Genomic DNA, 25,797 nt, shown 5'->3' on the forward strand with positions numbered 1-25,797 from the left:
AACAGCCCCAGCTCGCCTTCCCGCTTGCAGTGCTCAACCCGCTTGTAACATGACTCTGTGGAACGGCGTGCTTCCTTTTTACCCCCAGCCCCGGCACGCCGCTGGCTTCAGCGTCCCGCTGCTTATAGTCATTCTGGTATTCTTGTCCGTGGCTGCCAGCTTCCTGCTCATTTTGCCCGGGATCCGTGGCCACTCGGTAAGACGGCGCTAAAAGATTTGATCAAGGGGTAGGGGTGGGGAGGATATGGGCAGAATGTCTTTTCCAGACCTGGAAAGAATCTCCAAGTCATAGGGTCAGGAGTAGCAAATTCAGAAGTCTGGTGGAGCAAGAATCTCTTCCCAAGGACAGGGAGAGCTCCTGGTCCAAGACATCCTGGAAAGGAAACCCAGTTGTAGCATAAAGTGGGCACCCAGTCCAGTAATCTAGACTTCTTGTGCTGCCAGGTTCTCCCACCTCTTCTGGATTGCAGCTTCACTCCTATTCTGTCCTCTGGGTGATGACCTTCTGGCCAAGAGGACAGACTCCAGCAGCTCAGACTATTGTGACTCTCTTTTGTGTTGGGCTGCAGTGTATGTGCATGGGTGCCCCATTCTAAAGACTCAGGGATTCCAGGCAGGATTTGAAGTTGTAGCAGACTGAGGGGCATTTCCATAAACTCCTCCCCCAGAATCTAGGTTGTGTGTTTTTCAAATATGAGAGGACCCTCATTCTTTCTGCATTGATCTTTGTTGGTTTCCTAGGCAACTGGCCCAACTAAGAATATCTAAATTTCCATCTCCTCTAATTGTCCACTTTACCATGCAGCCTCCCTCTTATGGGAGAGGTGACCCTTGCCTGCTTAGTACTTCTGGGCTCACTGAGCCTCATCTAAGCAGTGACTGGGCTAGGAGATGGGGTGGAGACCAGGCGCCAGACACTTGGGGGTGTAAAAGTGGCTGGAAAGTGCCAGGCAGGGTGGACCTGGAAATGGAACTGGGGAAGTGGAAGCACAAGACCAGAAAACAGAAATGTTAGTGGCCCAGAGAGACTTTCAGGAAAAGCATACCTGTCAGCAGTCTCAAAAGGCCAGGAATGTCACCAAGGCTGAAATGGAGAGGGGTAATGGGAGGCCTTGGGGACTGGTTGGGCAGTACCCAGGTCTGACTTGAGTGTCTGTTCTGCAGCGCTGGTTCTGGTTGGTGAGAGTTCTTCTCAGTCTATTCATAGGTGCAGAAATTGTGGGTGAGTGTGTGGTACAGCCCCTGGGGAGTGGAACTGGGGGTAACAAAGGAGGTGGGCACCTCTTTCTTGTGCCCAGTGTTTAGTCTGATTTTTGAGACAGTGTCTCACTATATAGCCCAGGCTGTCCTTGAACTCCCTATCTTCCTGCCTCTGCCTCCAGAGTGCTGGGATTGCAGGCATATACCACCATGCCCACTCTTCTAGTGCCTACTCTTCTTCGCTTATCATGCAATTACATTGGGCTTCTAGACCCCCATCTTCTCAGTGTCCCACTCCCATCACCATTTTCCTGGTTCCATCTTCCCAAACCTCATCCCTACTGTGTGTGCATCTTCCCACAGCTGTGCACTTCAGTGGAGAGTGGTTCGTGGGTAGCGTGTGGACCAACACATCCTACAAAGCCTTCAGTGTGGAGCGAGTTCAAGCCCACGTCGGTCTGCACGTTGGGCTGGTGGGCATTAACATTACACTCAAAGGTGAGAAGTCAAGGGCAAAGTGAACCCCTGGGGCTGAGAGATTCTCAGTGTGCCTGGCGGGGGTGGCCAGAAGATCCCTCCGGCTCAAAACAAAACAAAACAAAACAAAAAAAGTTTGGTCTTCTTGGTTTTGCGGTTTCTGCAACCGCCACCAAACCCAGGCCCAACCCCGCCCCCGTCTTTCCTTCCCTGTCTGAATCTGTTTGGACTGGCCTTGCTCAGTCCCATGACCCCGCCCTCCGGGTCCCTGGCCTTGCACAGTCCATGACCCCGCCGCTCCCTTCAGGAACCCCAGTTCAGCAGCTGAACGAGACGATTGACTACAATGAGCAGTTCACCTGGCGTCTGGATGAGGATTACAAAAAGGAGTACGTGGATGCGCTGGAGAAGGGGCTGCCCGATCCAGTGCTATACCTGGCGGAGAAGTTCACACCGGACAGTCCTTGCGGGCTGTACTACAAGTACCACCTGGCGGGACACTACGCGGCCGCCACGCTGTGGTGAGCGCTGGAGCGAAGGCGGGGTGTGGGGTGTGGGGTGGGGTGAGATGCGTGGGAACCAGAGGTTGGAGGCCTCCGAAGTGCGCTGCAGCTGCACTTAGGCGCGCTAGGCTTTGGAATTACATCTTCCCAGGTCAGAAAGTCTCCAGGTCGGCACAGAGGGTCGAAATCTGGAGAGACTGCCATGCCCAGAGTTGGGGAGCCCACTCTCCCTCTGGGATTCCCATGCGCCTCCGCGGCCCCAGGCTGGGGCTTTCACGCGAGGATAGGGACACGAGCGAGCGAGGCGCGGGAACTCTGGTGCGCTGGGAGAATCCTGCTCACTGCCGGCCGCTGGGTCCCCCGCAGGGTGGCGTTCTGCTTCTGGATCATCGCCAACGCGCTGCTCTGCATGCCCGCCCCGCTGTACGGAGGCCTGGCGCTCCTGACCACCAGCGCCTTCACGCTTTTCTCGGTCTTTGCCTTCGCCTCCATCTCCACGGTACCGCTCTGCCAGTTCCGCCTGGGCTCCGCTGCACTCACGCCTCACTACGGCGCCGCCTTTTGGGTCACACTGGCAACGGGTGAGGATCAAGGGGCTGGGGACCGGGTGCTGGGGGTGGAAACGGATTTATACCGGGTGTGCGCGTTCCAGCTTACAAAATGGGTTCCGTAAGTTGCTTTTCTCAAAGGGCAGAAGGCACTGTTACGCCCATTTTACGAATGAGAAGAGGGGGTTCCAAAGGGTTCAGGGTCTTGCTCCAGTTAGCATGAGAATCCGTGAATCATGTAATCCACAGCGGAGGTCTTTCTGCGCTCTGTGTGTGTGTGTGTTTGGGGAGGAAATTTGAGGAGTTGGCCCCACAGATGAAAAGGGGCAGGCCGATTTTTGACCCTCCTCTCCTTTCTGTCCGCCCTACGATGCAGGCATCCTGAGCCTCCTCCTCGGAGGGGCGGTGGTGATTTTCCACTATACTTGGCCCAGCGCCCTTCGCTCCTTTCTGGATCTAAACATCAAGGACTACAGTAGCGAGACAAATGGGTTCTCAACTGTCATCCTCAGCAACCCACTGCACAAGCAGTTCGGGGTCTCAGATTTAAAGATCACCACTGCCTTGTGAAGAGAACACAGCTCTGGACTCTTACCCCCACCTGGATTCTTCACAGGCCTGAAGCCAGTGCCCGCCTGGAGTCCATGGGGAGAGCTTCTTGGGGCAAGGATGGGGGTGGGGGGGTGGACACTGAGCTGTCTCGCCAAGGGAAAGGGGTGGCCTCCGACGTGCCGCTTGCACCAGGAGTGATATGTAAATAAACTTTTCTCCGTTTGTTTTTACACATCCCTCTTCTTCATTGGAGACACACAGCTTGGATGGGCTACTCTGCATTCTTTGCGGTGTTGCAAAACCGATTCTCTGGAAAAACCTGAGTAACCCAGAAAGCCTCTGCGAGAGGGCGCCCTCTAGTGAGGCCGACCGGCGCCAGCGTCTTCCTGAGCCACCCTAGCTGGGTGGTAGGTCTCAGTGACCGGCTGCCTGGTCACCCTCCTACCCGGATCCCCCCTCTGCTGGCCCAGCTGAGTGGTCTGGGAAGGAACAGGGTTTTCCAGTTCATTCACTAGCTCGTCCCACTGTCTGCTTTTGGGGTAGTGTCTAGGGCCAAGGTAAATGTCCTCAAAGCATAAAAATACAAATCCTGGGATTTTTCTTTTTTTAAAAGTCTTTGGCAAGTCCTACAATCTTACTGAGCATATTTGGAAACTGAAGCTCAACTGTGGCACAGCTGGTCGATATGAGAGGTGGGACGAGATGTTTGGTCTCTTCCTTCTGATGCAGACCAAGAGGTCACTTAAGCCAGGAAAGCCAAGGAAGAAGAAAAGGGGCCCAGAAAAAAAAAAAGAAAGAAAGAAAGAAAGAAAAGAAAAGAGGGAATCACACTGTAACACCCTGCCTCCCACACATTCCTTATTGGAGTGACTTTGGGTTTCGGCTAATGACACCTTGAAGAGCCAAACATCCAGAACCATGGGTTGCTGTGCAGAAATAAAGTTCATTCCTGCTTCCTGCTTGGCTATACAGTGGCAACAGGGTTTATGGGCAAGTTCAACATCTCTTCAACACTTAAGGGCCTTTCTCTCTCTCTCTCTCTCTCTCTCTCTCTCTCTCTCTCTCTCTCTCTTTCTCTGTGTGTGTGTGTGTATATGTGTGTGTGTTTTAACATCTATAGGTAGAGCCTTCGTTTCCCACTCTGCCTACAGATTGGTGACGGGGATCTGATACAATTCAATCCTAGCCTCTGGGCAGTTCTGGTAGTTTTATGGGAGCTCCAATGAGGTCTGAAGCTAGAATGGAAATCCAGGTGGTTGCCAGGAAAGGAGTGTTATAGAGCACAGTCAGAATCTTTGGGGTGCTTCTCCTTACAGCACACCTCAGAGGAAGTCTCTGACAGAGGAATGTCCTGAGGCTCAGGACTCTCAGCCATGAACCGGTAGCGAGGGCTCAGGAGTTCCCCTTCTTCAGGACTCCACTTCAGCGTGAGGTCCTCTGCACTCTGATTGAAGAAAGCCTTCAGCCTATGGGGCTGCATCCTGTGGGCCACCACCATGACCAGGCCCAGCAGCACACACAGCAGTCCTGAAGATGAGGGCGACAAGTGTCTTGGTAACACCTTCCCAAGGACATCTTCTAGAAGCATCAGAACAACTTTGAAGGAGGCCTAGGTCCCTGCTTCAGGGCAACTGGGGCTCAAAGAGGTGACTAGCATAGCATTATATGACTGGAGTTGGGGAAATGGGGGCTCTGAAAATCAGGAGAGGAGGCATGGAAGGACATGAAAGTAGACAGTGGGATAGGAGAATGAAACTGTAGGACAGGACAATTTAGGGCTGTGTGAGGCAGGGACACATGAGGGTTTTAGGAATGGGTCATTGAGAAGGGTTGGGGGAAATGGGTGGGGACATGGAGCTGGAAGATTTGGGAAGGAGCTAGGTAAAGAAAGAGGGGATGAGGGACATTACAGAGACAGAAGATGTAGGGGAGCATGCACATATGAGGAAGGAGAGGAAGTGGCACTGGGGAGAGAAAATTGGGAGATGAAGGATATAAGAGGGAGGGGGCTTTAGAGAGAGCAAAGGCATCTTGGCTCCTAGAGGCAGACCCTCAACCCTACCAACATCACAATTCCTGGCCCTCTCTTTCTGGCCCGGAGCCCTCCAGTAGCTCTCTTTCGGGTTAGGTCTTACCTGTGGTTAATGTGATCCAGAAGGCAGGGCCATGGTGAGTACGCAGCACAGCAGTGCCCAGGCGCAGGGGACAGTGTGCGCTGAATGATGTGGCCATGGAGAAGAAGAGCAGTGCCAACAACTGGAAGATGCCAGCAGCCAGCAGCATGTGACCACCGTAGATCAGCACAGGCATGGACAGCATCACATTGGCCAGCAGCCAGCAGAGGAATGCCACCCTGGAGACAGGATCCAGTGAGGATGGGCCCTGGTACCTATTCCTGCTGGGCAAGGCTAGAGTGACCTAGGTGGAGGTCCGGGGATCCAAAGATGCCCCAAATATGGGAAGGATTGATTCCTGCTCATAGGCTTCCCAACCAAGTACCATGGTGACTGATGCTACCCCTGCCACTCAGAATACCCACAGGAGTGGGGGATAGATGGTAGAAACCCTGGTCCTGACTCTAAGCTGGTCAGAAACATCTCACTCCCCTTCCCATGCTCACCACAGCATTGCTGAGGAATAGTGTCCTGCCAGGCGGTACTGGTTGTATAGACCACATGGGCTTCGAGGGGTGAACTTCTCTGCCAGGTAGAGCACGGGGTCTGGAAGCCCTTTCTCCAGAGCTTTTGTATACTCCTCAGCATAGTTCCCACCCAAGTGCCAGGTGAACTCTTCGTTGTAATTGATGGTCTCATTCAGTTGGTGCACTGGGATTCCTGGGGAACAAGGCAGCCATGCTCAGCCTAGATCCCAGAGCTGGAATTAAGCATTCACCCTGGTAGAGGCTCTCTCACACTGGGCAGAAGGCTAAGATCTGATCCCAGTTGAGAGAAGACCATCACCCCCAACACCCACACATTCTCCTAGCTCCAGTGCTACAGTTCTTTGGACCATACCAAAATAGATGCCACAGACATAGAGCAGAGCCTTCTCTCCCCCCACCCCCTGACACACACAGCCCTCTCTCACCTGTGAGTGTGATGTTGACTCCTCCAAGCCCGACCTGCAGCCCCACGTTGGCACTGATCCGCTCAGAACTGAAGGCTTTGTATGATGTGTTGGTGCTGACCTGACCCACAGACCACTCAGAACTGAAATTCACAGCTGGGGTGGGGAGTTGGATATTTGGGAACTCAGGGAGGTCTGGGCTTTACTAGGTTAGCAGAGCTTCAAGAACTCCATGTCTTTATTGGTCATAATTGTTTACCCATAAACTAGCCAAGGGTCTGGCTCACAGTAAGTCAGGCAACCATTGTTGTGGGATGAATAAATGGGTCAGAATCCAAGGTTTCCCTAGCCCACACTCTGCTTATGCCTCCCCTGCACCCCACTTAAGGACAGTCACTCAGGCAGCTGGGAGAGGAAGCATTAGCATAAATCATGATGGAAACAGCTAGCTTCACACAGACTTTTCATTTCTTCTTTTTTGCCTAATCACCAAAGTCAAGCAAGCAGCCCTCCCCAATTTTCTCCACTCCTATCCCCAGTGACCTTCTGTTTATAGTCACTATGACCTAAATAAAAATGTCAGGAAAGTTGAGGAAATGAACCCGGCAAGATTTCCTGCACCTCTCTGGGCAAGGGTAAGAGTGAAGGGATAAGGGTGAGAGAGATGTGTGGCCAGGGCCTGGAACCCATCTGAAGCATTGGCCACTGTTGGAAACAAGAGAGGTGATCACACTGTGAGGGGACTTCACGGGACAGAGGCAGTTGCCCAAGTCAGCTGTATGCTTGACACTCACCTAGGATCACAGCCCCGATGAATAAGCTGGTCACCACCCGCAGCAGCCAGAACAGCCTCTGAGTCACAGGGTGGGTGGGTTTAGTAAGATCCTCCTTCTGAGGCCACCCTTCCTCTTTCCACACTTGGGGAGGGACAGGGATTCTACAACCGAGGCCATTTTGTCCATTTAGATCAAAGTAGTTTACACATACTGTTTGATCAATGAATGGGGAACTCTCTGCTAGGGTGCTGACTACGCACTGGGGTCCCTTTCCTGAGTCTGGTGATAGACAGTCTGGATCCCTCACTGTGAGGCTGAGGTCTTTCTGGGGCTTGGGTCTCGGGGGCTGGGTTTGTTTCTTACCGTCTTGCCTCGAATGCCGGGCAGAATGATGATAAAGGTGACCAATGCAGTCAGAAAGATGGTGATGATGACAGACAAGGTGGTGTCCATTGGGAAGGTTGGCTTGGGGTCAGCATAGAAGGGAAATGTGTGTCCAAAAGCAGCCATTTTGGTAGGGGTGTGCAGGGGAGGTGGTGCTGTAACAATAGACATTTACTGAGTGCCCTCTAGTCATCAGGCATTATTCTTAGTACTAGAGATGCAGTGAAGAGTACACTAGACAGGCCACTTGTCTCTGGAGCTTACCTTTTAATGTCTTCCTACACTCCACTGCCCCTCAAACATCCATGCCCCATCTTTTGACTGTGACAGAATTAAGAACTTGGCAATCAGTCTCTGCTGCCCCATGCTTCCTTCTTAACTCCCTGGTGCCCTAAATCAGTGCCATCATTACCCTTGAGGCTTCTCTGACTATTCTAGGATTGTTTTAAGAAATATAATTCTCTTTTATTTCCCTCACGCCTGCAGCACAGCAGATAGATCACAGAACATAAAAAAAGTGATATTTACTACCAAGTGAAGCCATAAGGGTAAAAGATGGTATAAAGTACAAAAAGATTAGTTTTTTTTTCCCCCTCAGTCCCTAAAGGAGCAAAAGGCCAAAGAGCTCTGCTAAGTATGTAACCCAACTACATCATCAGATGACCGATTCCTAGACCTGGCATGGCCCGTATCAGCCTGGCCAACTTTCTTAAGCACCCTGGCTCTTGTTCTGGTGAATCCAGAACACCCAAGCTTGAGTTCACCTGAATAAGTACTGAAGGAGCACCTGCCCTCCAGTGGGCACAGTGCTGGGGCCAGGTGTCCTTCCAATGCATACCTCACCCCACTGTCCCTTCTCTTTGATTCAAATTCCCAGGCCATGTTCCAGCTTGAACACTGGTTTTGGTTTTCTCTGCCTGTCCCCTGACCTCAGAGCTTGTTTGACTCTAGTTTGTTCCTTTGTAGACAGGATATTGGGGGAATGGCCCCTGAACTTCCCACATTTACTTAGATCTCAGACAGAATTGGTTGCAAGATGCACTATTACTTCATGTACCTTCAAGAAAAAAAAAAAAGGACTGCCATTTAAACTGGGCCAGCCACTGTTGATAAGACACACCCCAATTTCAGAGATGTCAAAATGTGAAAGAAAGAGAAGCACCTTAGAAATAATGATCCAAGTTCTGCTCAGTTTGCTAAGTGTGATCTGTACTGAATTTGCTGAGGAGGACTGGAAAGAAGAGAAATGCCAATTTCTTTGGGATGGGAAAGTTGAACACTTCAGAAGAAAGCAAAAACTGAGGCTCCAAGGTTATATGACTTGTCCAAAGGACAGGATTAAAAGTTAAGGCTAGGGCCAGGCATGGTGGTTCAGGCCGGTAATTCCAGCTACTCAAGAAAGTGGTAGAGATAGGAGGCTTGTGGTTGAAGGCCAGTCTGAGCAAAAAAGTTAGCAAGACCCTCTCTCAAAAAGGGCTATAGGGGGAGTTTTTGCTCCCATTTCCTGTATTGGGGGCAGGAAATGTTCTCTCTTTTTTCCATTTCTCCCCACTTTTATCCTGTTATACTAATTTTTTTCCTGATAAACTTTACTATTTTTTTTACTACAAGAAAAGAGCTAGAGAGGCTCCATAATTTAATCTGCTCACACAGCATCTTGTTAAGCGATATGGTGAAAGAATAAGCTTTAGCATTAAACAGCTCCATAGGGTTTGAATTTTGCCTCTGCTTCTTGCAACTTACTTGACCTCTACAGAGACCTGGTTTTAGTGAAAATTGCAGATAATAATATCTCCTGCATAAGGTTAGTGTGAGGATGAAATTGATTGTGTATGTGAAGTACTAAGAAAACTACTGGGATCAGATAAGAAAACTGATGAGAAAACTTATCCCAGATAAGAAAACTACTGGGATCAGTGAAGCTACCAGGTTGGGGAGAGGGAGCTTTTCATTGCTCTGTTATCTCTTTCTCCAGTCGTTCCTGGATAGACTCCTGGGCTGGAATCAGTTCTGGGTCTAGTTGCAGTTCTTCACTAATAGAACATTGGACAGGTGAAGGTCTCCTGGTCTGTGTTTTTCCCATCAGCAGTTGAATATGATGATCACCAGGTTCCTTCTAGTTCTGCACCAAGCTTCCCCTACAATTCATCTTAGCTCCCAACATGCCACTCTACTAAGCTGGTTACCTTTTGTACTGTTTCAGAGGGGTAGCATGGTGTCAGGCAAAGAGACAGAGAGATAGCTTTAACCTTTTCTTCTAAACAGATACTGAGGTTTGAATTTAAGGTCTCGTGATTGCTAGTCAATGACTGTACCACTTGAACCATGTCCCCTGTGATTTTTTTGCTTTAGTTTTTTTTTTCCCAAATAGGATCTCATGCTTTTGCCTAGGACTGGCCTCTAACCATGATCCTGCTACCTCTGTTTTGAGTAGCTGAAATTACAGGCATTGCCACCATGCCCAGCTTTATTTTTGAAATAGGATCTTGCTAATATTTTTGCCTGGACTGGTCTTGAACCATGATTCTCCTATCTTCCTCTCTTGAGTAGCTGGAACTATAGGCATGTACCACTATGCCTAGCTCTAAAGCTTTAACTTTTAATCCTTTCTTTTGAGTAAGTCACATAATCTTGGAGTCTCAGGGTTTTTTGTTGTTTTGGTTTTTTTGGTCTCAGTTTTAACATGAAGTTTTTTCTTTCTTCTTAAATGTTCAACTCTCTCATCCCAGAGGAATAGCTGTCTCTCTTCTCTCCAGTTCTTCAAATCCATTGTCCTGGGCTCTACCCCACTCCCATCTGCTTCTCCATTACTTTTGTCATCATTTATCCTCATGCCCCTTCATGCTTTCAAGCTTCTCTTTCTCTACTATCTCCTTCTCTCAAATTTCTCTCTTCTTAAGAACATAGAGAAGCCAGGTACTGGTGGCTCACACCTGTAATCCTAGCTATTCAGGAGGCAGAGATTAGGAGGATCACAGTTCAAGGCTAGCCTGGGCAAAAAGTGAGACCCTATCTCAAAAACACCCAACACACACACACACACACACACACACACACATACACACACACACGAACACAGAGCAAAGAAATCTCTCTTAATCTTCTGGTTCCCCTCCAGCTACTGCCCATCCTGCTCTCTCTTTTTCACAGCTGGTCTATGTTGGTTTTTTCACTACCTTGTCTCCTCAACCCATTGCAATATAACTTTTCCTATACTTGCCTTTTACATTGGGTCACTAAGTAAGAAATCCAAAGGGAAATTCTCACTTTCCATCCTTCTTGAACTTTCTGGGGGTATCGGATACTGCAGAACACACCTTCTTTCTTTAGAGTTCTACTTCTTATATCTCCTGACCCCATGTTCTTCTGGGTCTCCTACCTTTGGCCATTCCCATCTTGGCTCTTCTGTCAGTTCTTCCTCCATATTAAATGTGTATGATCCCCAGGATCCCCTCCTGACTCTTGTCTTTTAGATGATTGAAGGCTTCCTGGACATATCATCCATTCCTATGGCTAATAGTCCTCAATGAATTTGCTGGGTACCAAACTCAAAAGGACCCACTAAATCATGGGTATGTTCTCTTGAACGTTCCTTTGATGCCTCAAATTCCCCAATGGAATTCACTGTCCTTAATCTATTTTTATTCTGTTTTCTTTGTCCCTTTGGCAGTATCACCACTCATGAATCAAATAAGCCAGAACCAGAACCATCTTAACCTCCCAAATATTTCTTGAAATTATCCTAGCATTTCCTTTCCTACTGTCTCCGCCCTAATTCAGACTCATTTTCTCTTGCATGGTACCAAAATGATTTTTCTAAAAAGCAAATGTAACTATTTCACTTCTTTGTTCTGGGTACTATCTAATGTTACTGTCACAGAATAGAGTGCTTTGTGATCTGGTATCCATCCTTACCTCTCCGTCTCCATTCTACTTCTTCTTTTTTTTTGGCAGTACTTGGGTTCGAACTCAGGACCTTCCACTTGCTAGGCAGGCACTCTACCACTTGAGCCCCATCTCCAGCCTCGATCTCCCTTCTTTGTGCAGCCTAATCTATAGCCATACTGAACTACTAGCCTCTCCATGAGTTGGACATGCTCTTTCTAGCTTTCTGACTTTGTATATGCTATTTCCTGGACCTGGAATGCTCTGCTTCCTTGGCAAATGCCTTTTCACACTCCAAGTCTCAGTGTTTTACCTCTTCTGTGAAGTTTCCTCTGGTGCAATTGGGCCAATGTTAACATTCCCTACTCTCTGCATTCTAACTGCATTTTGAGCACATCTCCATGATCACAAAAATTACACTGTACTCTAATTGTCTGAACATCTGTCTTACCATTAGATGCTAATCTCCTTGCGGGCAGGGACTTAATCTTTGCATCTTTTCATCCTGCATATGTAGCATATACTAATTAAACTCTGAATCAAATCAATGAATGTGAATGATTTTTTCCCACAGGTTGGCTTTTGATTTCTTACACAAGAGGGAGCTATTTGCTGTCATTGCCCATACTGCGCTCTCACATTAAGTATCACCAAAACAAGGCAAGAAGGGCTTTAACTAACCCTCTCAATGGTTAGTGATTTAAAAAAAAAATTCTCAGAAAGGCTTTTGCAGTAGTTGAAGTCTCCAAAACCAGCAAAGGCCTAAGCATGAATGTTCATGTTTAACTGAATATAAAACATACTGGCTGAAAATGTGGAATTAAGAGTTTGTTAATGAAATTATTTTATAAAATATATGATAGTGACATTTATGTTAAAGCCAATGTGTTTTGATGTAATAATTTTTATTTATGACACCTAGTCTGAAGCCATTATATTTTTTATGAAAGTTTATAAGAGGAAGGGCCATTAAAAAAGTAGAATATCTTGGTTAATAAGATATGAAGATAAAACAAAGTTGTTAATAGCAAGAACCCATGTTATATGCTGGAGTTTCAAAAACAAATATTTGCAATCTAAGAAAATAACAAATAGTGCAATACATTTTGTTTGGGATTACGTATTTAGTATTATTCCTGCATGTATTTTAATGAGAGGTTATAAAAAATTTTACAAGAATGGCTCATCTCTATTAACAGGCTTCAAAGTAACACTAACAAAAGATTTTCTGTATCTTAAGTACAGAATGACAGAACTTATTTCCAGTTCTCCAAAATATTTATTAAAGATGACTAAAGTAAAAAAGGCAGTTGCTGAGCCAGGTGTGGTGGTACAGGCCTATAATCCCAGCACTCAGGAGGCTGAGGCAGGAGGAATGAGAGTTTGAGACCAGCTTGGTCTACTTAGTGAGAACCTATTACAAAAGAAAACAACCAGCTGGTGAATAAAATTTGCCTTTCTTAATCTCTTCTGGTTCAATTTCAAGACTCAGGTCTTCCTTAATCTGCATTGCCTAATTTAAAGTTAATTTTTATGGTCCTGATCATAATTTGGTTTTCATTCTTTAGCAGGGTGCCTTCATGAGGAGGTGGATCTGAAATAAAACATTCCCAGAAATCCTGTTCTTCTTACAAAGCTTGTGTTTCTCTGGTGACCATCTTTCTCTCTGGCTTGACAAGTAGGGTCTGACCATGGAATTGGTTCTAATCTGACAAAATCTCATGTCAATATTAACTTGACCTACTTATCCTCTAGTTTACCACCGTGACTGGTATATATACAGTGTGTACTGATATAAATAGCAGATACGAGATACAAAGATACAGTCTTGAAGAAAACTCAGCTTAGTACAAGCTCCAGTCTTCTGTGTGCTTTGGTATTTCTCTGTGGCCTCTTTTGTAGTTTGAACCCACAGAGTAAGGGGTACAATTCTCTAGCAAGGGAGAGTGGCCTAAAATTGCCAAGCGCTCTGATCGTGATGGGTTATTTCTCTGTTCCAGGTAGCCTCCATTAAAAGTTTACAGTTCTGGCTGGCTAAGGGGACCCTTTCAGAAATTCCTGTCTTAGTTTTTCCTCTTTAGGAAGGGGTGCGCTCGTGTGTGAATGCGATGTAGATCTGTGTTCTTGCACTAAAGGAGGAATTAGGTGGAGAAATAGAACAAGATCTATAAAAAAGTGGGTTGGGACAGGATTCCCCAGTGAGGAATGATGTGGTAAGGAGCTCAGGGATGAGGAATTAGGCAATCCGACCTATCCAGACTCCAATTGAGAGAGAGTAGGTGACTTTTTATGACCTTATGAAGTTTGCCTTAATTTCTTACCAAACTTTCGCCTTCCAGAACTCCCACCCGATCTGAATTTGGAGAGTGAACTCAAGAAGTGCGCCTCTAGGGATCGGTGCGGGAGCAGCATTTCAAGGCCTCCTCTGAACCCACCCAGACCGCGCAAACCCCAGCAGCTGTATCCAGACCCCGGCATCCACTTCCCTACCTTCTCCAATTCCAAATAGTGCGTGCGTGGCAGCTCCCGCCGGTCGCCTCTTCCTGTGGGACCTCACGCGCAGCGCTCTCGGGGTGGGAATAGGGAGGGAACCAGTCCAGACGTTCTGTCACCAAAAGCGCGCACCCTTTCTCCCGGCGGGACTCTCTTCCAACCTCGGCTCTTCTAACTCAATTAAGGACCAGGTTGTGACCGGACAAACCGGGTCTGGGGTGCTTCCCCTCCTCACCCCGCCCCCGCTTCAAGTAATTTCCAACCTTCTCAGTCCGCGCCCGAGGCTCTGCAGCGCTGCTTCGCACCCGCGGCATCGGACAGGGTAGGGTTGGATCTGCTATCCCGAGTCTGACCCCTTGGCAGCCATCTCTCCCCCAACCCCAGCCCCTCTCTCTCTGCTCCCACCCACGCCGGGTCCAGCAACCCCGGCAGCTCCAGCTCAAACATAGCGATGCAGTTCCGCGTATGGCGCGGCGGGGCTTGCGGGGTGGTGGGACCCCCAAGGTCCCGCCAGAAACCCCCAGACTCTTAGGGTTTTGGGACCGAGGAATGCCTAGCTTTGACACCAGGCCTGATCTGTGGCCAGACGTCGGATGATCCCCTTGGTTTTAGAGCCCTGACCCGACGGTGTGGGGAGGATTTGGGGAAAGTCCTCCCTCCCCAAACCCTCTCGGGTCTTCCACTCTCTCCTCAACCCCATTCAATTTGTAGCGGCAGATTTGTCCTCTTCGCCACCCACATGGCCACACTAGTTGAGCCTTGGGGACCGACGGGACAACTCCCACTCGAGCCCTGCTAGCCCACACAGTCTCACCTTGTGCGCCCCAGTCCCTTCGAGCACCTCCGCGGGTCCCTGCGCGCGGGCTTCTATCCCGCCCCACTCCGCCCTGCCCCGCCTTAGCGCCGGGGCGCGCCGTCCCCTCTTCTTCCCCAGCCCCGCCTGCCCCGGCTCAGAACTGGCGAGGCAGCCAGATCCGCGCCGGCTACACGGGCCCAGCCGCGAGCCAGGCCGGAGCCAATCCGCAGAACCAGGCAGGGGGGACGTCGCAGCCAAGGTCAGATCCAGGAGGGCCTCTCCTGGTCCGCGGGTGTGGGTGCTCTGGAGGAAGAAGCTCCAAGGGTAGGACAGTGGGGGGAGGGAGCCCCAGATCCAGCCACTTTTTTGAGAGAAGGGTAATTCTAGTCCCCCTGTGCCTGCAATCTTAGCCTAAGGCTAAAAGGGGCCCCTTAGGTAGGGCCTGTTCTCTGCCCTACCAAGGTTTGGGGAGACTGGAATCTTCCAGATCTGGGAATGTTGGGTGACCTAGTTTGGTGGGGCCTAGAGAATCCCCTGGTACTGGCACAGCTTGCCAGGAGGGGTCTTTGGACTCTTAGGGTCCCGGGACCACATTCTAGGACTTCAGGCAAGAAAAGTGGCCATGTAGGGCAAGAACCAGAGAGGCCTGTGGTCTCCTCTCTGGTTCTGCCACTTCCTGGGGTTCACTGCTCTGTCCTGGGATTGTGCCTTCATTTCAAGGTTGTAGGAAAAGTACTGCACCCAAGCCCTTGTGTAAATTCTTAAGGGACAGCACCCACAAGAAGTGGTCATTAAGTATACTCACTCTTCTGTCCAGGTTGTCCCCACAGCCTGGCTTGAAAACCCACTGCATGTCCTTAGGGTGGAGTGGTACCTTTGTGTTTGGGGCCCAGATCTTGAAGACATGATGGGACAGGGAAGGGGTAGGACAATTAGGATTAGTGAAGGACCTCTGTGGCCACTTCAGCATATCCAGCCTTACAGCTTCAACTCTGCAGAGCCCAGCTCTTCACACATTATCAAAGACCAGCATCTGGAAGACTGTATGATGCAGCAGATGGAATATTGAGTTTTAAGTTATGGCAGGGCCTAGGTTTTTTTCACTCATTTAGTAGGAGCTGGGGAGTGGGGATGAGGTTACTTCCTCTGACTAGATAACCTATTCAGGAGCCCTGAGGTTTAGCAGTAGATGGGGCTTTCCCTGAGCACTCTCCACCCCCTCCTTTTCCCATCTCACTCCCAATCTACAGGTGCCTGTAGGACTTCACTGGCCTTAGGTCCTCCTTGTATCATTCAGGGGTCCCAGCCTGAGTTCCTTTGCTGCCTCTGTTTCCATGTTCTCCCTGGATGGTTTGTTGGCCTGTTGGGGGAGAACAGGAAGCCAGCACTAAAACATGAGTAGCTGGACCAGCACCCCTACTGAGTCCACCCAGAGGAGCCAAGTTCCAGCCTACTTTCTCTCTATTGCATTTGCCTAACATCTGTCACTTTTCTTGCTTTGAAAAGCATTCTAACATCTGATTCTGGCAACCACACTGGGAAGTAAATAGTTCAGACATATTTATTCCCATCAGTGGAAGAGGACAAGTAAGGATCCAATCAGTTAAGTAGTTTGCCTCAGATCCCATAGCAGCATTAAGACCTCATCCCAGTGTCCTGGTCCCCAAGCCAGGCTCTGACCAACAAACACACTCTGCAGGCAGCTGGGCCAAAGCAAGGTTTTCCAGCCAATCAGAAGCTAAGGTCCATGAAGGCAATTACTTCATTCATCACTTAATCTTCAGTGCCTCAGTCAGTGTCTATATACAGTAGGTGCCCATCAAGTATTTGTTGGATGAATCTCAGGATAGAGTGAGTCTCTTGTTTGTGCTTCCTACTCTAGCCTGGCCTCGATTCATAAGGACCTGCAGAGGCCTTGGTCTGATTCCCCTGAATAACTGGAACTCATTCTCTTTCTCTTCTCTTTTTCTAGGGTCTTAATTTTGGGGTAGTCTAGCACCTGACTCCTTATTATTTTCATCATGGGCATTCACCTGACTTTGGCATGGACCATCCTGGTTGGGTCATGGACTCCCACAGGTGAGTACAGATTTGAGGAGAAGTATGGCTAGGTGTAGAGGAGCAAATATCTGGGCTCCCCCAAGGACAACAGCTGTGTTATATAAATCTCTATATCCTCAGTCCCTACCTGATACAATGCCCGGTACATGGTAGATGCTCATTTCTAACTATTAAATAAATGGATGGATAACAGAATGAAAATTATTCCCAAATACACAGAATTAGGGAGTCAGCTATTGTGTCAGCATTTGGCATTTAATTCCTTCTAGTGTGGAGGCCCTTTCTCTCTCCTCTTTCTTCTCTTCTCTCTTCTTTCATAAAGCAAGTACTCCTGACTTGATATAGGAAAAGATTGAGGAGACACACAAAGACCATAAAGGGTTTGGGGGTCAGATTGGACCACAGCTGAAGAGGAATCACCAATGTTTTAAAATAATAGGATCTAAACAAACAAACAAACAAAAACATATGATCCAGAAGAGTTTCAGCTTTGTTCAGTTCCTTATTAGAATCTCCCTGTAGTCTGGGTCTCTAAGGAGGGAAATGAGTTTAAGGTGCCACAAGTTGATGAAAAAGAGCAAGGGTGTGATCATCAGGGATGGCAGATGCAAAACAGGAGATAGAAAAAACTTGTGGAATGATCTGTCCTGGCTGGAAGTGACAACGTGATGACATGGCCTCTGCAGTTCTCCCTTGTTAGAGCTGCTCACATTTGAGTTCCTTCCAGCCCTCTTCTTTCTTTGACCTTGGGGTTTCCTTTTCTCCCAGCTCTTGCCTCTTATTCCTAAGATATACTCTTTCTGTACTGTCGCTCCCAAACTCTTTCCTTGTTCTGCCCCAAGTTCTTCTTATTTTAGAGATCACTGTATGTGGCTGTTCTAGTTCCTGCCCAAAGTTCTAGATCCTTAGACAGGTTCTTTGCTCAAACATCAGGACCTAACTCATTCCCCTCCCTGACTCCCCTGGTGAACATGTATGTGTGCCTTGCATGAACATATGGACAGGAAGGAGCTTGGAAACCCCATCCTTAGTCTGAGGACGATTGAGGAATGGGTCTCCCTCTGGCTGATAAAAGAGTCCTTTTCTTCCTTCTATTCTCTGAGGTGAGCAGAAAGGGAGCCTTCTATTTGAAGAAAAGAATTGGCTGGTTATCTGATCTATACTGACCAGAAAGACACCCACTCCACACCTGAATCTGGACCCTCTCCTCTGTCCCTCTTTCTCAGCTCTTCCCCCAACAGTAGAATGCTCCATTCAGATCCTAGTTTCTGCAGCACAATATCTTTTAGAGCAAAATATCTTTTGGGACAAGATATCCCAAAGGGGGAAAGAACGAGGTCATCCACATGACCAGTGCAGCCCTGATCTCACCCAAGAAACTGGGAAAAAGACCACAGTAGCAGTGCCACACCCCTCCCCTGGGCTCTACTCAGCCTAGGAGGGCCAAGCTCCTCTCTACACTGCCCCTGCCCAGTGATGGGTCACAGAATGACTTGTCCTTCCCAGGTATGGGGTGTGGCTGTCTCTTGCTCTGTATGTTGTCTGAGGGCTGGAGAAGGTTTTTGTTCTGCTGTGTTCCAGGGAACTGAAGCATGAGAGAGAGCAGAGGCCCCTGCATCCTCTTCCCTATCACTACTGTTTCACTCCAGCTCCCTTTTCCATGAGGCCATTTGTCACAGGCCCTGCATCCTGCTACACTACTTTAGTAGTAATATCTTCCCACTGAGTGACTTAAAGAGTGGGCTTGAGTTTTACAATGCTTTGCTCTGGTTTCTCCCTCTGCGCCATGCCCCGACATCTATGCTGGGGGTCCACTTTCAATGGCCCCAAGTGCCAGGCTTACAGGGCCTGCTCTCTGCAAGCCTGCCTGGCCTCTCACACACACTGACTTGCCCAGCTAACCCCTTCCTCCTGTTCTCGTACAGAAGCTCAGAGCTCCATTTCCTGGGAGGTGCAGCGATTTGATGGATGGTACAACAACCTCATGGAGCACAGATGGGGCAGCAAAGGTAGGTGAGGCCTAAGTGGGTACACAGTCCTAGGGCCAGGGTGGTGGCCATCCGTGGGGAAGAAGTTTGGCAAGTGTCAGCAAAGGCCATTGCTATCTAAGGTTTTAGGATTCAAGATAAGGGGGTAAGTCTGGGAGAAAGGATGCCAAGAATGCTGTTTGAGGACTAATCCTTGTCCTTACCTCTCTAACTCCAGGCTCTCGGCTTCAGCGTCTGGTCCCAGCCAGCTATGCAGATGGTGTGTACCAGCCCTTGGGAGAACCCCATCTGCCTAATCCTCGAGACCTGAGCAATACTGCCATGAGGGGCCCAGCAGGGCAGGCCTCTCTGCGAAACCGCACAGTTCTGGGGGTCTTCTTTGGTGAGGACTTTGGCCTCTGGGAGAGGGAGGCCAGTGGGGTCAGTGGGATATCTCTATGTCTGAGGAAGGGTTGGGTTGAGGAAAGAAGTGATGGAGGGCCAGAGATGGAGGAGGCAATGTGGGAAGGTAAAAGTGGAAGCTGAGGAAGGAAGGACCCATGTTAAGGTGAAGTCTAGTTGGCAGAGGCATAAATCTGCCCCATGCAGAAAGAGGAGGGGTGGGGAGAGGGAGAAGGGGCATCTCCACTTTGGACTGTCGGGTGAGGGTAGAAGCAGGATGTGAAAAGAACTTCTTAGAGGCTCTCCTTTAGGACCCTTTTGCCCCAATATCTCCTAGGACAGGCTCAGGGAAGGGTTCTGACTGTGGTAGAGAGGGTTGAGGGGAAGTCAGATTGGTAGTGCTAAGGTGTCCTGACTTCAGTGACCAAGGGGTGGCTCCTGCTGTCCAACCATGCGAGCTCCTATGCTCCTACATCTGACTTCTAGTTTGGGCTGGCAGGCAGGCCACTCCCAGCTGCATGTTGGAGCCGGTGCTGACAGCCCCGTTTGCCAAGGCACACTCACCGAGTACCTCCCAGTTACCAAGGAGAATGCCAAACTGACAATGACAACATCTTAGACCAGGTGTAGGCATGGGCAGGCCAGGAGACACAAAGAATGAGGAGGGAGTACAGGTCAAGGCTTGGACTTGCCCATAATGGGGGATGACTCTTGAAGCCTCAAGAGAGGAAGGACTAGATCCCTGGGGCAGGGCAAAAAGTGGCCTTCAGCTGGTCCAGCGCCCCCTCCCGCATTGTGGGCAGGCTACCACGTGCTCTCGGACGTGGTGAGTGTGGAAACACCAGGCTGCCCCGCCGAGTTCCTCAACATCCACATCCCTCCTGGAGACCCCGTGTTTGACCCTGACCAGCGCGGGGACGTGGTGCTGCCCTTCCAAAGAAGCCGCTGGGACCCTGAGACTGGACAGAGCCCCAGCAACCCCCGGGACCTGGTGAGGCGAGGCAGGAGGGCTGGACCTGGGGCCTGGGAGCTGGGGGGCACGGAGAGGCTCCCTGACCCCGCTCGGCCTCGGCCGCCCCGTGCCCTCGCAGACCAACCAGGTGACCGGCTGGCTGGACGGCAGCGCCATCTATGGCTCCTCGCACTCGTGGAGCGACGCGCTGCGCAGCTTCTCCGGAGGACAGCTGGCGTCAGGGTCCGACCCCGACTTCCCCCGGGACTCGCCGGCCTCCCTGCTCATGTGGACGGCGCCTGACCCCGCCACGGGCCAGGGCGGGACCCAGGGGCTGTACGGTGAGACCGGGCCCGCACAGGGGCTGGGGGTGGGGGGTCTACAAGGCTGGACTCCGCTTCTTCACGCCGGCTCATCTCCTGCCCTGCTCCCCCACGTCCATGCAGCCTTCGGGGCCCAGAGGGGCAACAGGGAGCCCTTCCTGCAGGCGCTGGGCCTGCTGTGGTTCCGCTACCACAACCTGTGGGCTCAGAAGCTGGCCCGGGAGCACCCGCACTGGGGGGACGAGGAGCTGTTCCAGCACGCGCGCAAGAGGGTCATCGCCACCTACCAGGTGGGCCGAACCGCCACCGGCTCCCCCCACGTCGGGTCCACGGGAGACCCCGCTGCCCCGCAGAGCTTCCCCATCCTCCACAGCCCCCGCCCAGAAACGCCCCTTCCCGGAACACGCCTCTCCCCAGAGAGCTAATGTCTAGGAAAAGCCCCTGTAAATGACCAGAGGCAACACGCTGTTTTCACTGGAGATTTTGCTTGTGATTGCAACTTAACTGCCCACCCCTCCACTCCTCTGTTACGTGCGTGGGTGGAGGAAGGACTCTCACCGCTTCGGTTTGGGTCGCCTCTCCCTGGGGGCTCCTCACCTCTGCACCTTGAGCTCGATTCTTCCCCCGCCAGCCCCGCGTGGTGTCCCCTCTCCCCTCTCTGACTTTCAGAACATCGCTCTGTATGAGTGGCTGCCCAGCTTCCTGCAGAAAACGCCCCCGGAGTATGCAGGTGAGGAAAGCGGAGAGAGAATGAGAGAGCTTGGTGGGTTTTTTTTGTTTGTTTGTTTGTTTGTTTTTGCAGGAGGACAATGGGTGGGGGGAGGTAGAATGGGTGGTTTGAAGGATAAATCCCTGTGTCCTCTCCCTCACCCTCCCACCTCAGGATACCGTCCATTTCTGGATCCCAGCATCTCCCCGGAGTTCGTGGCGGCCTCCGAGCAGTTCTTTTCCACCATGGTGCCCCCTGGCGTCTACATGAGGTGACTGATGGGGCTCAAATACCGTGTCTTGGGAAGACTGAGGGTGGCAATGAACTAAAATCTGTCTTCAGGAGCCCTCAGGACGGGATTATCAGTCTGAAGTGTGTCCGTTCCGCCAGGGAAAGAAAATAATTTTTTAAAAAGATGTGTCGTTGTGGCTTTTAAGAACTTTCATGTTCATATTCCTGCAGCTGGTGTACCTGTTCATCCCTCGATTAAAGGCAGAGTAATTTGAGGCTTGGATGTGTCATGAAGCTCACTAGTCTGAACTTCAGATCTTGGCAGGACACTTGGGTGTTTTTGGCTATGAGCACAGGATGAGGGGGCTTATACCCTTTTGGAAGTTTTAAAAATCCATGCAATCTGAAGAAAAATATTGGCTCCAAAATAATGAAAAGGGAACTTGAAAATAAAACTATACAAGTTTAAGTAAATGTGTATGAGGCAAAACATTCCGATTTACAGGGTTTTTTTTTTTTTTGCAATTGCATTTTAATTAAAAACAAAATTCATAGGTGAGTTTTTTCTTTTTCTAGGGAAATCTCTGGGTATGCTTGATGAGAGCCAAAAAACATCATAGGCAATTGGGTTATCCATAGACAGGTAGTTTGGTTTTTGTTTTGGAGATATAGTCTCATTATATAACCCTGGCTGGCCTTGAACTCACAATCCTACTGTTTCAGTCTCTAGGGTGGCTGGAATTGCATGTGTGCCACTGCCTGGCACAAAGAACAATTAAAAAAAATTTTTTTTTTGGCAGTACTGGGGCTTGAACTCAGGGTCTCATGCTTGCTAGACATGCACTCTATCACTTGAACCATTCTGCCAGCCCAGGGCCTCATGCTTGCTAGGCAGGTATGCTATCACTTGAGCCATTCTTCCAGACAAAGAACAATTTTTAAATCCTTTAAAAATGGGTAGCTGGAGGTGTGGCTTACATTGTAGAGTGCTTGCCTAGTAAGCACAAAGCCCTCATTTCAAACTCCAGTACCACCACCAAAAAAAAGATATTACAAAAATGTGTGTATACATTAAAAAAACAACAAAAAACTTTAAATATGTATATATATACCTGGTTGCAATGGTTCGAGTCTATAATCCCAGCTATCTGGGATGCTAAGGCAGGGGGGCATCCTGAGCCCAGGAGTCCAAGGCCAGCCCCGGAAAATATAGTGACACCCCATTTCAAAAAAACACAACAAAACAAAAATAGCTGGGCACCGGTGGCTTGTGCCTATAATCCTAGCTACTTGGGAGGCTAATATTGGGAGGATAAGGTTAAAGGGGACCCTGGGAAAGTGTTCTCAAGATCCCATATCCTAAATAACCAAAATCAAGTTAGTCCCAACTGCTTAGGTAACTGAGCTAGGAAAATCACTTGAGCCCAGGAGTTCAAGATCAGCTAGGACAAAATAGCAAGGCCTCATTTTAAAAAAGATTATGTATACAACATATAAATAAGAGTATATATAAATACATAGATATGTGTTATATACATTTAATATGTATCCAACAAGCCCCCCATATGGGCAGGTTCCCCTTCCATGCATTTAATTGACCTCAGATTAAAAATATTTTTTAAAAACTTGCTTCTGTTCTAAAAATGTACAGACCTTTTAGGGTTGTTTTTCCCTAAATAATATAGTCTAACAACTATTTACAAAGCATTTACATTGTGTTAAGTGTTATGAGTCTAGAAATGATTTAAAGTACAGATGTGCATAGATTATATGCAAATATTATGCCATTTTATATATATTTCATATTTGTGGGGGTCTGGCAAGCAATCTCTAGTGGATACCAAGGGACCACAGTGTGTGTGTGTGTGTGTGTGTGTGTGTGTGTGTGTGTGTGTGTGTGTGTGTGTATGGAGCAGAGGTAGTGGAGGGCATACAGGCAGAATGTTCTCTGACTGCATTTTTAGATGTTTGGTCTGATGATGGGAGAGGGATCTTCCAAAAGTCAGATTGTCTGGGACCTACCAAGTTCAGGTGGCCTACACCATCTAAAGGAAAACATAACTTGGGGCCCCTGGCTATAATCTTGGAGACCAGAGTTGATGCTTGACATTAGGGCCCTGTGGCCTTAGTCACCACTTTCTTGTTCCTTTCATTTTAGGAATGCCAGCTGCCACTTCCAGAGAATTGTCAGTCGGAACTCAAGTTTCTCTAGAGCTCTCCGGGTCTGCAACAGTTACTGGAGCCGAGAGGTCAGAGTGGGACGTGTGTGTGTGTGTGTGTGTGTGTGTGTCTGTGTGTGTGTGTGTGTGTGTGTGTGTGTGTTGTATGCTGCGTGTGTTGGTGTCTGACAGCTTGTGGGGATAGTGGGCAATAGGGCCAAGGCAGACAGCTGGGATGGGTAGGTGTGATGGGGGCAGCCAAATGGACCTGGTCAAAAATCAACCAAGCTGGGGATACAAATCAATGGTTTAGTGTTTGCCTAGCATTGCATGAGACCCTGGGTTCGGTCCCCACTACCACACAAAAAAGTCAATCAGTTCCCTCTCCTTACCTCAGGCTGTGTGAGAGACTATGGGGCCTGATCAAGTGGAGCTCTACATTCATTGCCCTTCCTAGATTTCTCTTCTCCCTTGACAGCTCTGGGTCTCTAGAAGTCTTGGGGCACCCCAGCCATCCCAACCCCCAAGGAAGATTTCCAGTTAGACACACCCATGGTAGTGTGTGAATATGGGGAGGAAGAAGGGATTCTAAGAGATTCAGAGATTATAGAGAAAAGTCTGTTCATCCAAACCAGGTCAGTGAAGTTGAAGAGCATTGGCCACTAATTGAAAGCAAAATCAAGTACTTTGTATATTTACAAAGGAAGGAGGGGAGCGCCAAGGAGAGAGGAGGAGGAAAGCAAAGAATCAGCCATGGAGTTAAATTGAAAGAGGCCTCAGCATCGTCCTAATCTGAGCCTTTGTTTTGTTGTGGTGGTGGGGATTGAATCCAGGACTTTGGGCATTCTTGGTAAGTGCTCTACCACTGAGCCACACCCTTTAGCCCAAGTCCCTTTTTATTAAGGGGAGGACACTGAGTTCAGTCAAGTCCTATAGATTGCCCAAGGTTACACAGCTGGTTAATACCAGGGTAAGGATGAAGACCTAGATGTTCTAGTGCCTTGCCAAGCATGTGTTCAAATCTCTCAAGAGAGAAATAAAGTTTTAAGTCCCAAAGCATGGGCTTTGGATGGAACGTCACTCACCCTATGTGGGGAATTAACCCTTTGCAGGGGAGGAATGTTCACCAGTAGCAAACAACAGAGCGGGGTGGGTCCAAGGATATGGAGACATGGTGGAGGAAGCCTGGCTACTTAACCTCTGGTCCTATTAGTCACATCCCTCTCCTTTCTACCCTCAAAGCACCCAAACCTACAAAGTGTGGAAGATGTGGATGCACTGCTGCTGGGCATGGCCTCCCAGATCGCTGAGAGAGAGGATCATGTGGTGGTTGAAGATATTCAAGGTGAACCTGAGGCTATCTCTGCAGGCTGTGCATCTCTAGACCTTGAAAAGAAATCAAGCTGGATCTGCAGAGCCAGGCAGGGAGGGGCTGCGCAGGGCTGAGGGCCTGTACCTCACTCCCTGCTGAGAGAACTTCTGACCTGCTGACCATGGCTCCCTCTGCATGGTTCAGGTGCCCCAGGGCTGGTTGGAGTGACTTGGGCTGGAGGCTGCATTGGTGGCTGTCAGTTCCCTCTGACCCTTTGGTCTTTCACTTCCAGATTTCTGGCCTGGGCCACTGAAGTTTTCCAGAACAGACCACCTGGCCAGCTGCCTGCAGCGGGGCCGGGATCTGGGCCTGCCCTCTTACACCAAGGCCAGGGCAGCACTGGGCCTTCCTCCCATTACCCACTGGCAGGACATCAACTCTGCACTCTCCCAGAGAAATGGCACTGTGAGGAGGAATCAAGACTCAGAGGGTGGGGAGGGAGGACCTGGGCACACTATTCCCAGACATGGAAGATGTGCAGTGAGACACAGATACCACAAACTAGCACTTGTTATGAGGGGCACTCGTACCAAGGTCACTTTTCCAATCTCATACACCAGGATGGGGATTACCGAAGGCAGCAGGATTTGGCTTTTGACACTGAAGGCTCAGCTCCAGTCAACTTTTATTAAGCATGTACTGCATGCCAGGCACTTAGTAGACATTACTGCTTTAGTCTTACCAACGACACCCCCACCTGAAGTGAGTATAGCAAGGAACAAACTGTGCTTTTATGTACTGATATTCCTGGTTGCCTTTTTAGAAACAGCTGTTACAACCTGAGTTTTCACCTGAGCGAGTGGTGTTGCCTGCTGGCCTGCCTTACTATCTTGGTTGGCACAGCAACGTTTCTACAAGAGTGTGCCTGGTTTATTACATTTTGCTCTTTCTATTTTATAGAGTTGTTGCAAAGTGGAGAATTGAAAGACCCATAAAAGAAG

The 25,797-nt window shown here is 49.2% G+C and overlaps 3 protein-coding genes across 4 annotated transcripts in view; 2 read left to right on the forward strand and 1 right to left on the reverse strand.

Annotated features, from left to right (window-relative positions):
* Positions 1 to 49: 49 nt before the first annotated feature.
* Duoxa2 (dual oxidase maturation factor 2) lies at positions 50 to 3,366 on the forward strand. The gene is made up of 6 exons (XM_020173505.2): positions 50 to 196; positions 1,165 to 1,222; positions 1,564 to 1,698; positions 1,985 to 2,198; positions 2,547 to 2,761; positions 3,105 to 3,366. The coding sequence occupies exons 1-6, from the start codon at positions 50 to 52 to the stop codon at positions 3,296 to 3,298; spliced, it is 963 nt and encodes a 320-aa protein (XP_020029094.1). The 3' UTR covers positions 3,299 to 3,366.
* Positions 3,367 to 3,870: 504 nt separating this feature from the next.
* Positions 3,871 to 14,772, reverse strand: Duoxa1 (dual oxidase maturation factor 1). 2 transcript variants are annotated; one of them, XM_020173515.2, is made up of 8 exons: positions 14,699 to 14,772; positions 13,882 to 14,055; positions 7,486 to 7,661; positions 7,141 to 7,198; positions 6,368 to 6,502; positions 5,901 to 6,114; positions 5,416 to 5,633; positions 3,871 to 4,807 (listed from the first exon to the last, which is right to left on the reverse strand). In XM_020173515.2, the coding sequence occupies exons 3-8, from the start codon at positions 7,630 to 7,632 to the stop codon at positions 4,554 to 4,556; spliced, it is 1,026 nt and encodes a 341-aa protein (XP_020029104.1). In that variant the 5' UTR covers positions 7,633 to 7,661; positions 13,882 to 14,055; positions 14,699 to 14,772; the 3' UTR covers positions 3,871 to 4,553. The 2 variants fall into 2 exon arrangements, with proteins under 2 accessions (XP_020029104.1, XP_073912474.1); XM_074056373.1 differs by having other exon boundaries at positions 13,882 to 14,059; positions 14,699 to 14,742.
* A 51-nt stretch (positions 14,773 to 14,823) lies between these two features.
* Duox1 (dual oxidase 1) overlaps positions 14,824 to 25,797 on the forward strand; it is a 33,929-nt gene continuing 22,955 nt past the window's right edge. The window contains exons 1-12 of the mRNA XM_074065868.1: positions 14,824 to 14,939; positions 16,653 to 16,759; positions 18,667 to 18,750; positions 18,947 to 19,111; positions 19,914 to 20,101; positions 20,202 to 20,403; positions 20,509 to 20,675; positions 21,055 to 21,115; positions 21,269 to 21,365; positions 23,484 to 23,574; positions 24,727 to 24,829; positions 25,089 to 25,261. Of these exons, the coding sequence (XP_073921969.1) occupies positions 16,702 to 16,759; positions 18,667 to 18,750; positions 18,947 to 19,111; positions 19,914 to 20,101; positions 20,202 to 20,403; positions 20,509 to 20,675; positions 21,055 to 21,115; positions 21,269 to 21,365; positions 23,484 to 23,574; positions 24,727 to 24,829; positions 25,089 to 25,261 (1,389 nt within the window). The 5' untranslated portion in view covers positions 14,824 to 14,939; positions 16,653 to 16,701. The remainder of the gene's footprint in view (positions 14,940 to 16,652; positions 16,760 to 18,666; positions 18,751 to 18,946; positions 19,112 to 19,913; positions 20,102 to 20,201; positions 20,404 to 20,508; positions 20,676 to 21,054; positions 21,116 to 21,268; positions 21,366 to 23,483; positions 23,575 to 24,726; positions 24,830 to 25,088; positions 25,262 to 25,797) is intronic.

The sequence above is a fragment of the Castor canadensis genome, chromosome 2, assembly GCF_047511655.1.
Source record: "Castor canadensis chromosome 2, mCasCan1.hap1v2, whole genome shotgun sequence".
Lineage (NCBI taxonomy): Eukaryota > Metazoa > Chordata > Mammalia > Rodentia > Castoridae > Castor > Castor canadensis.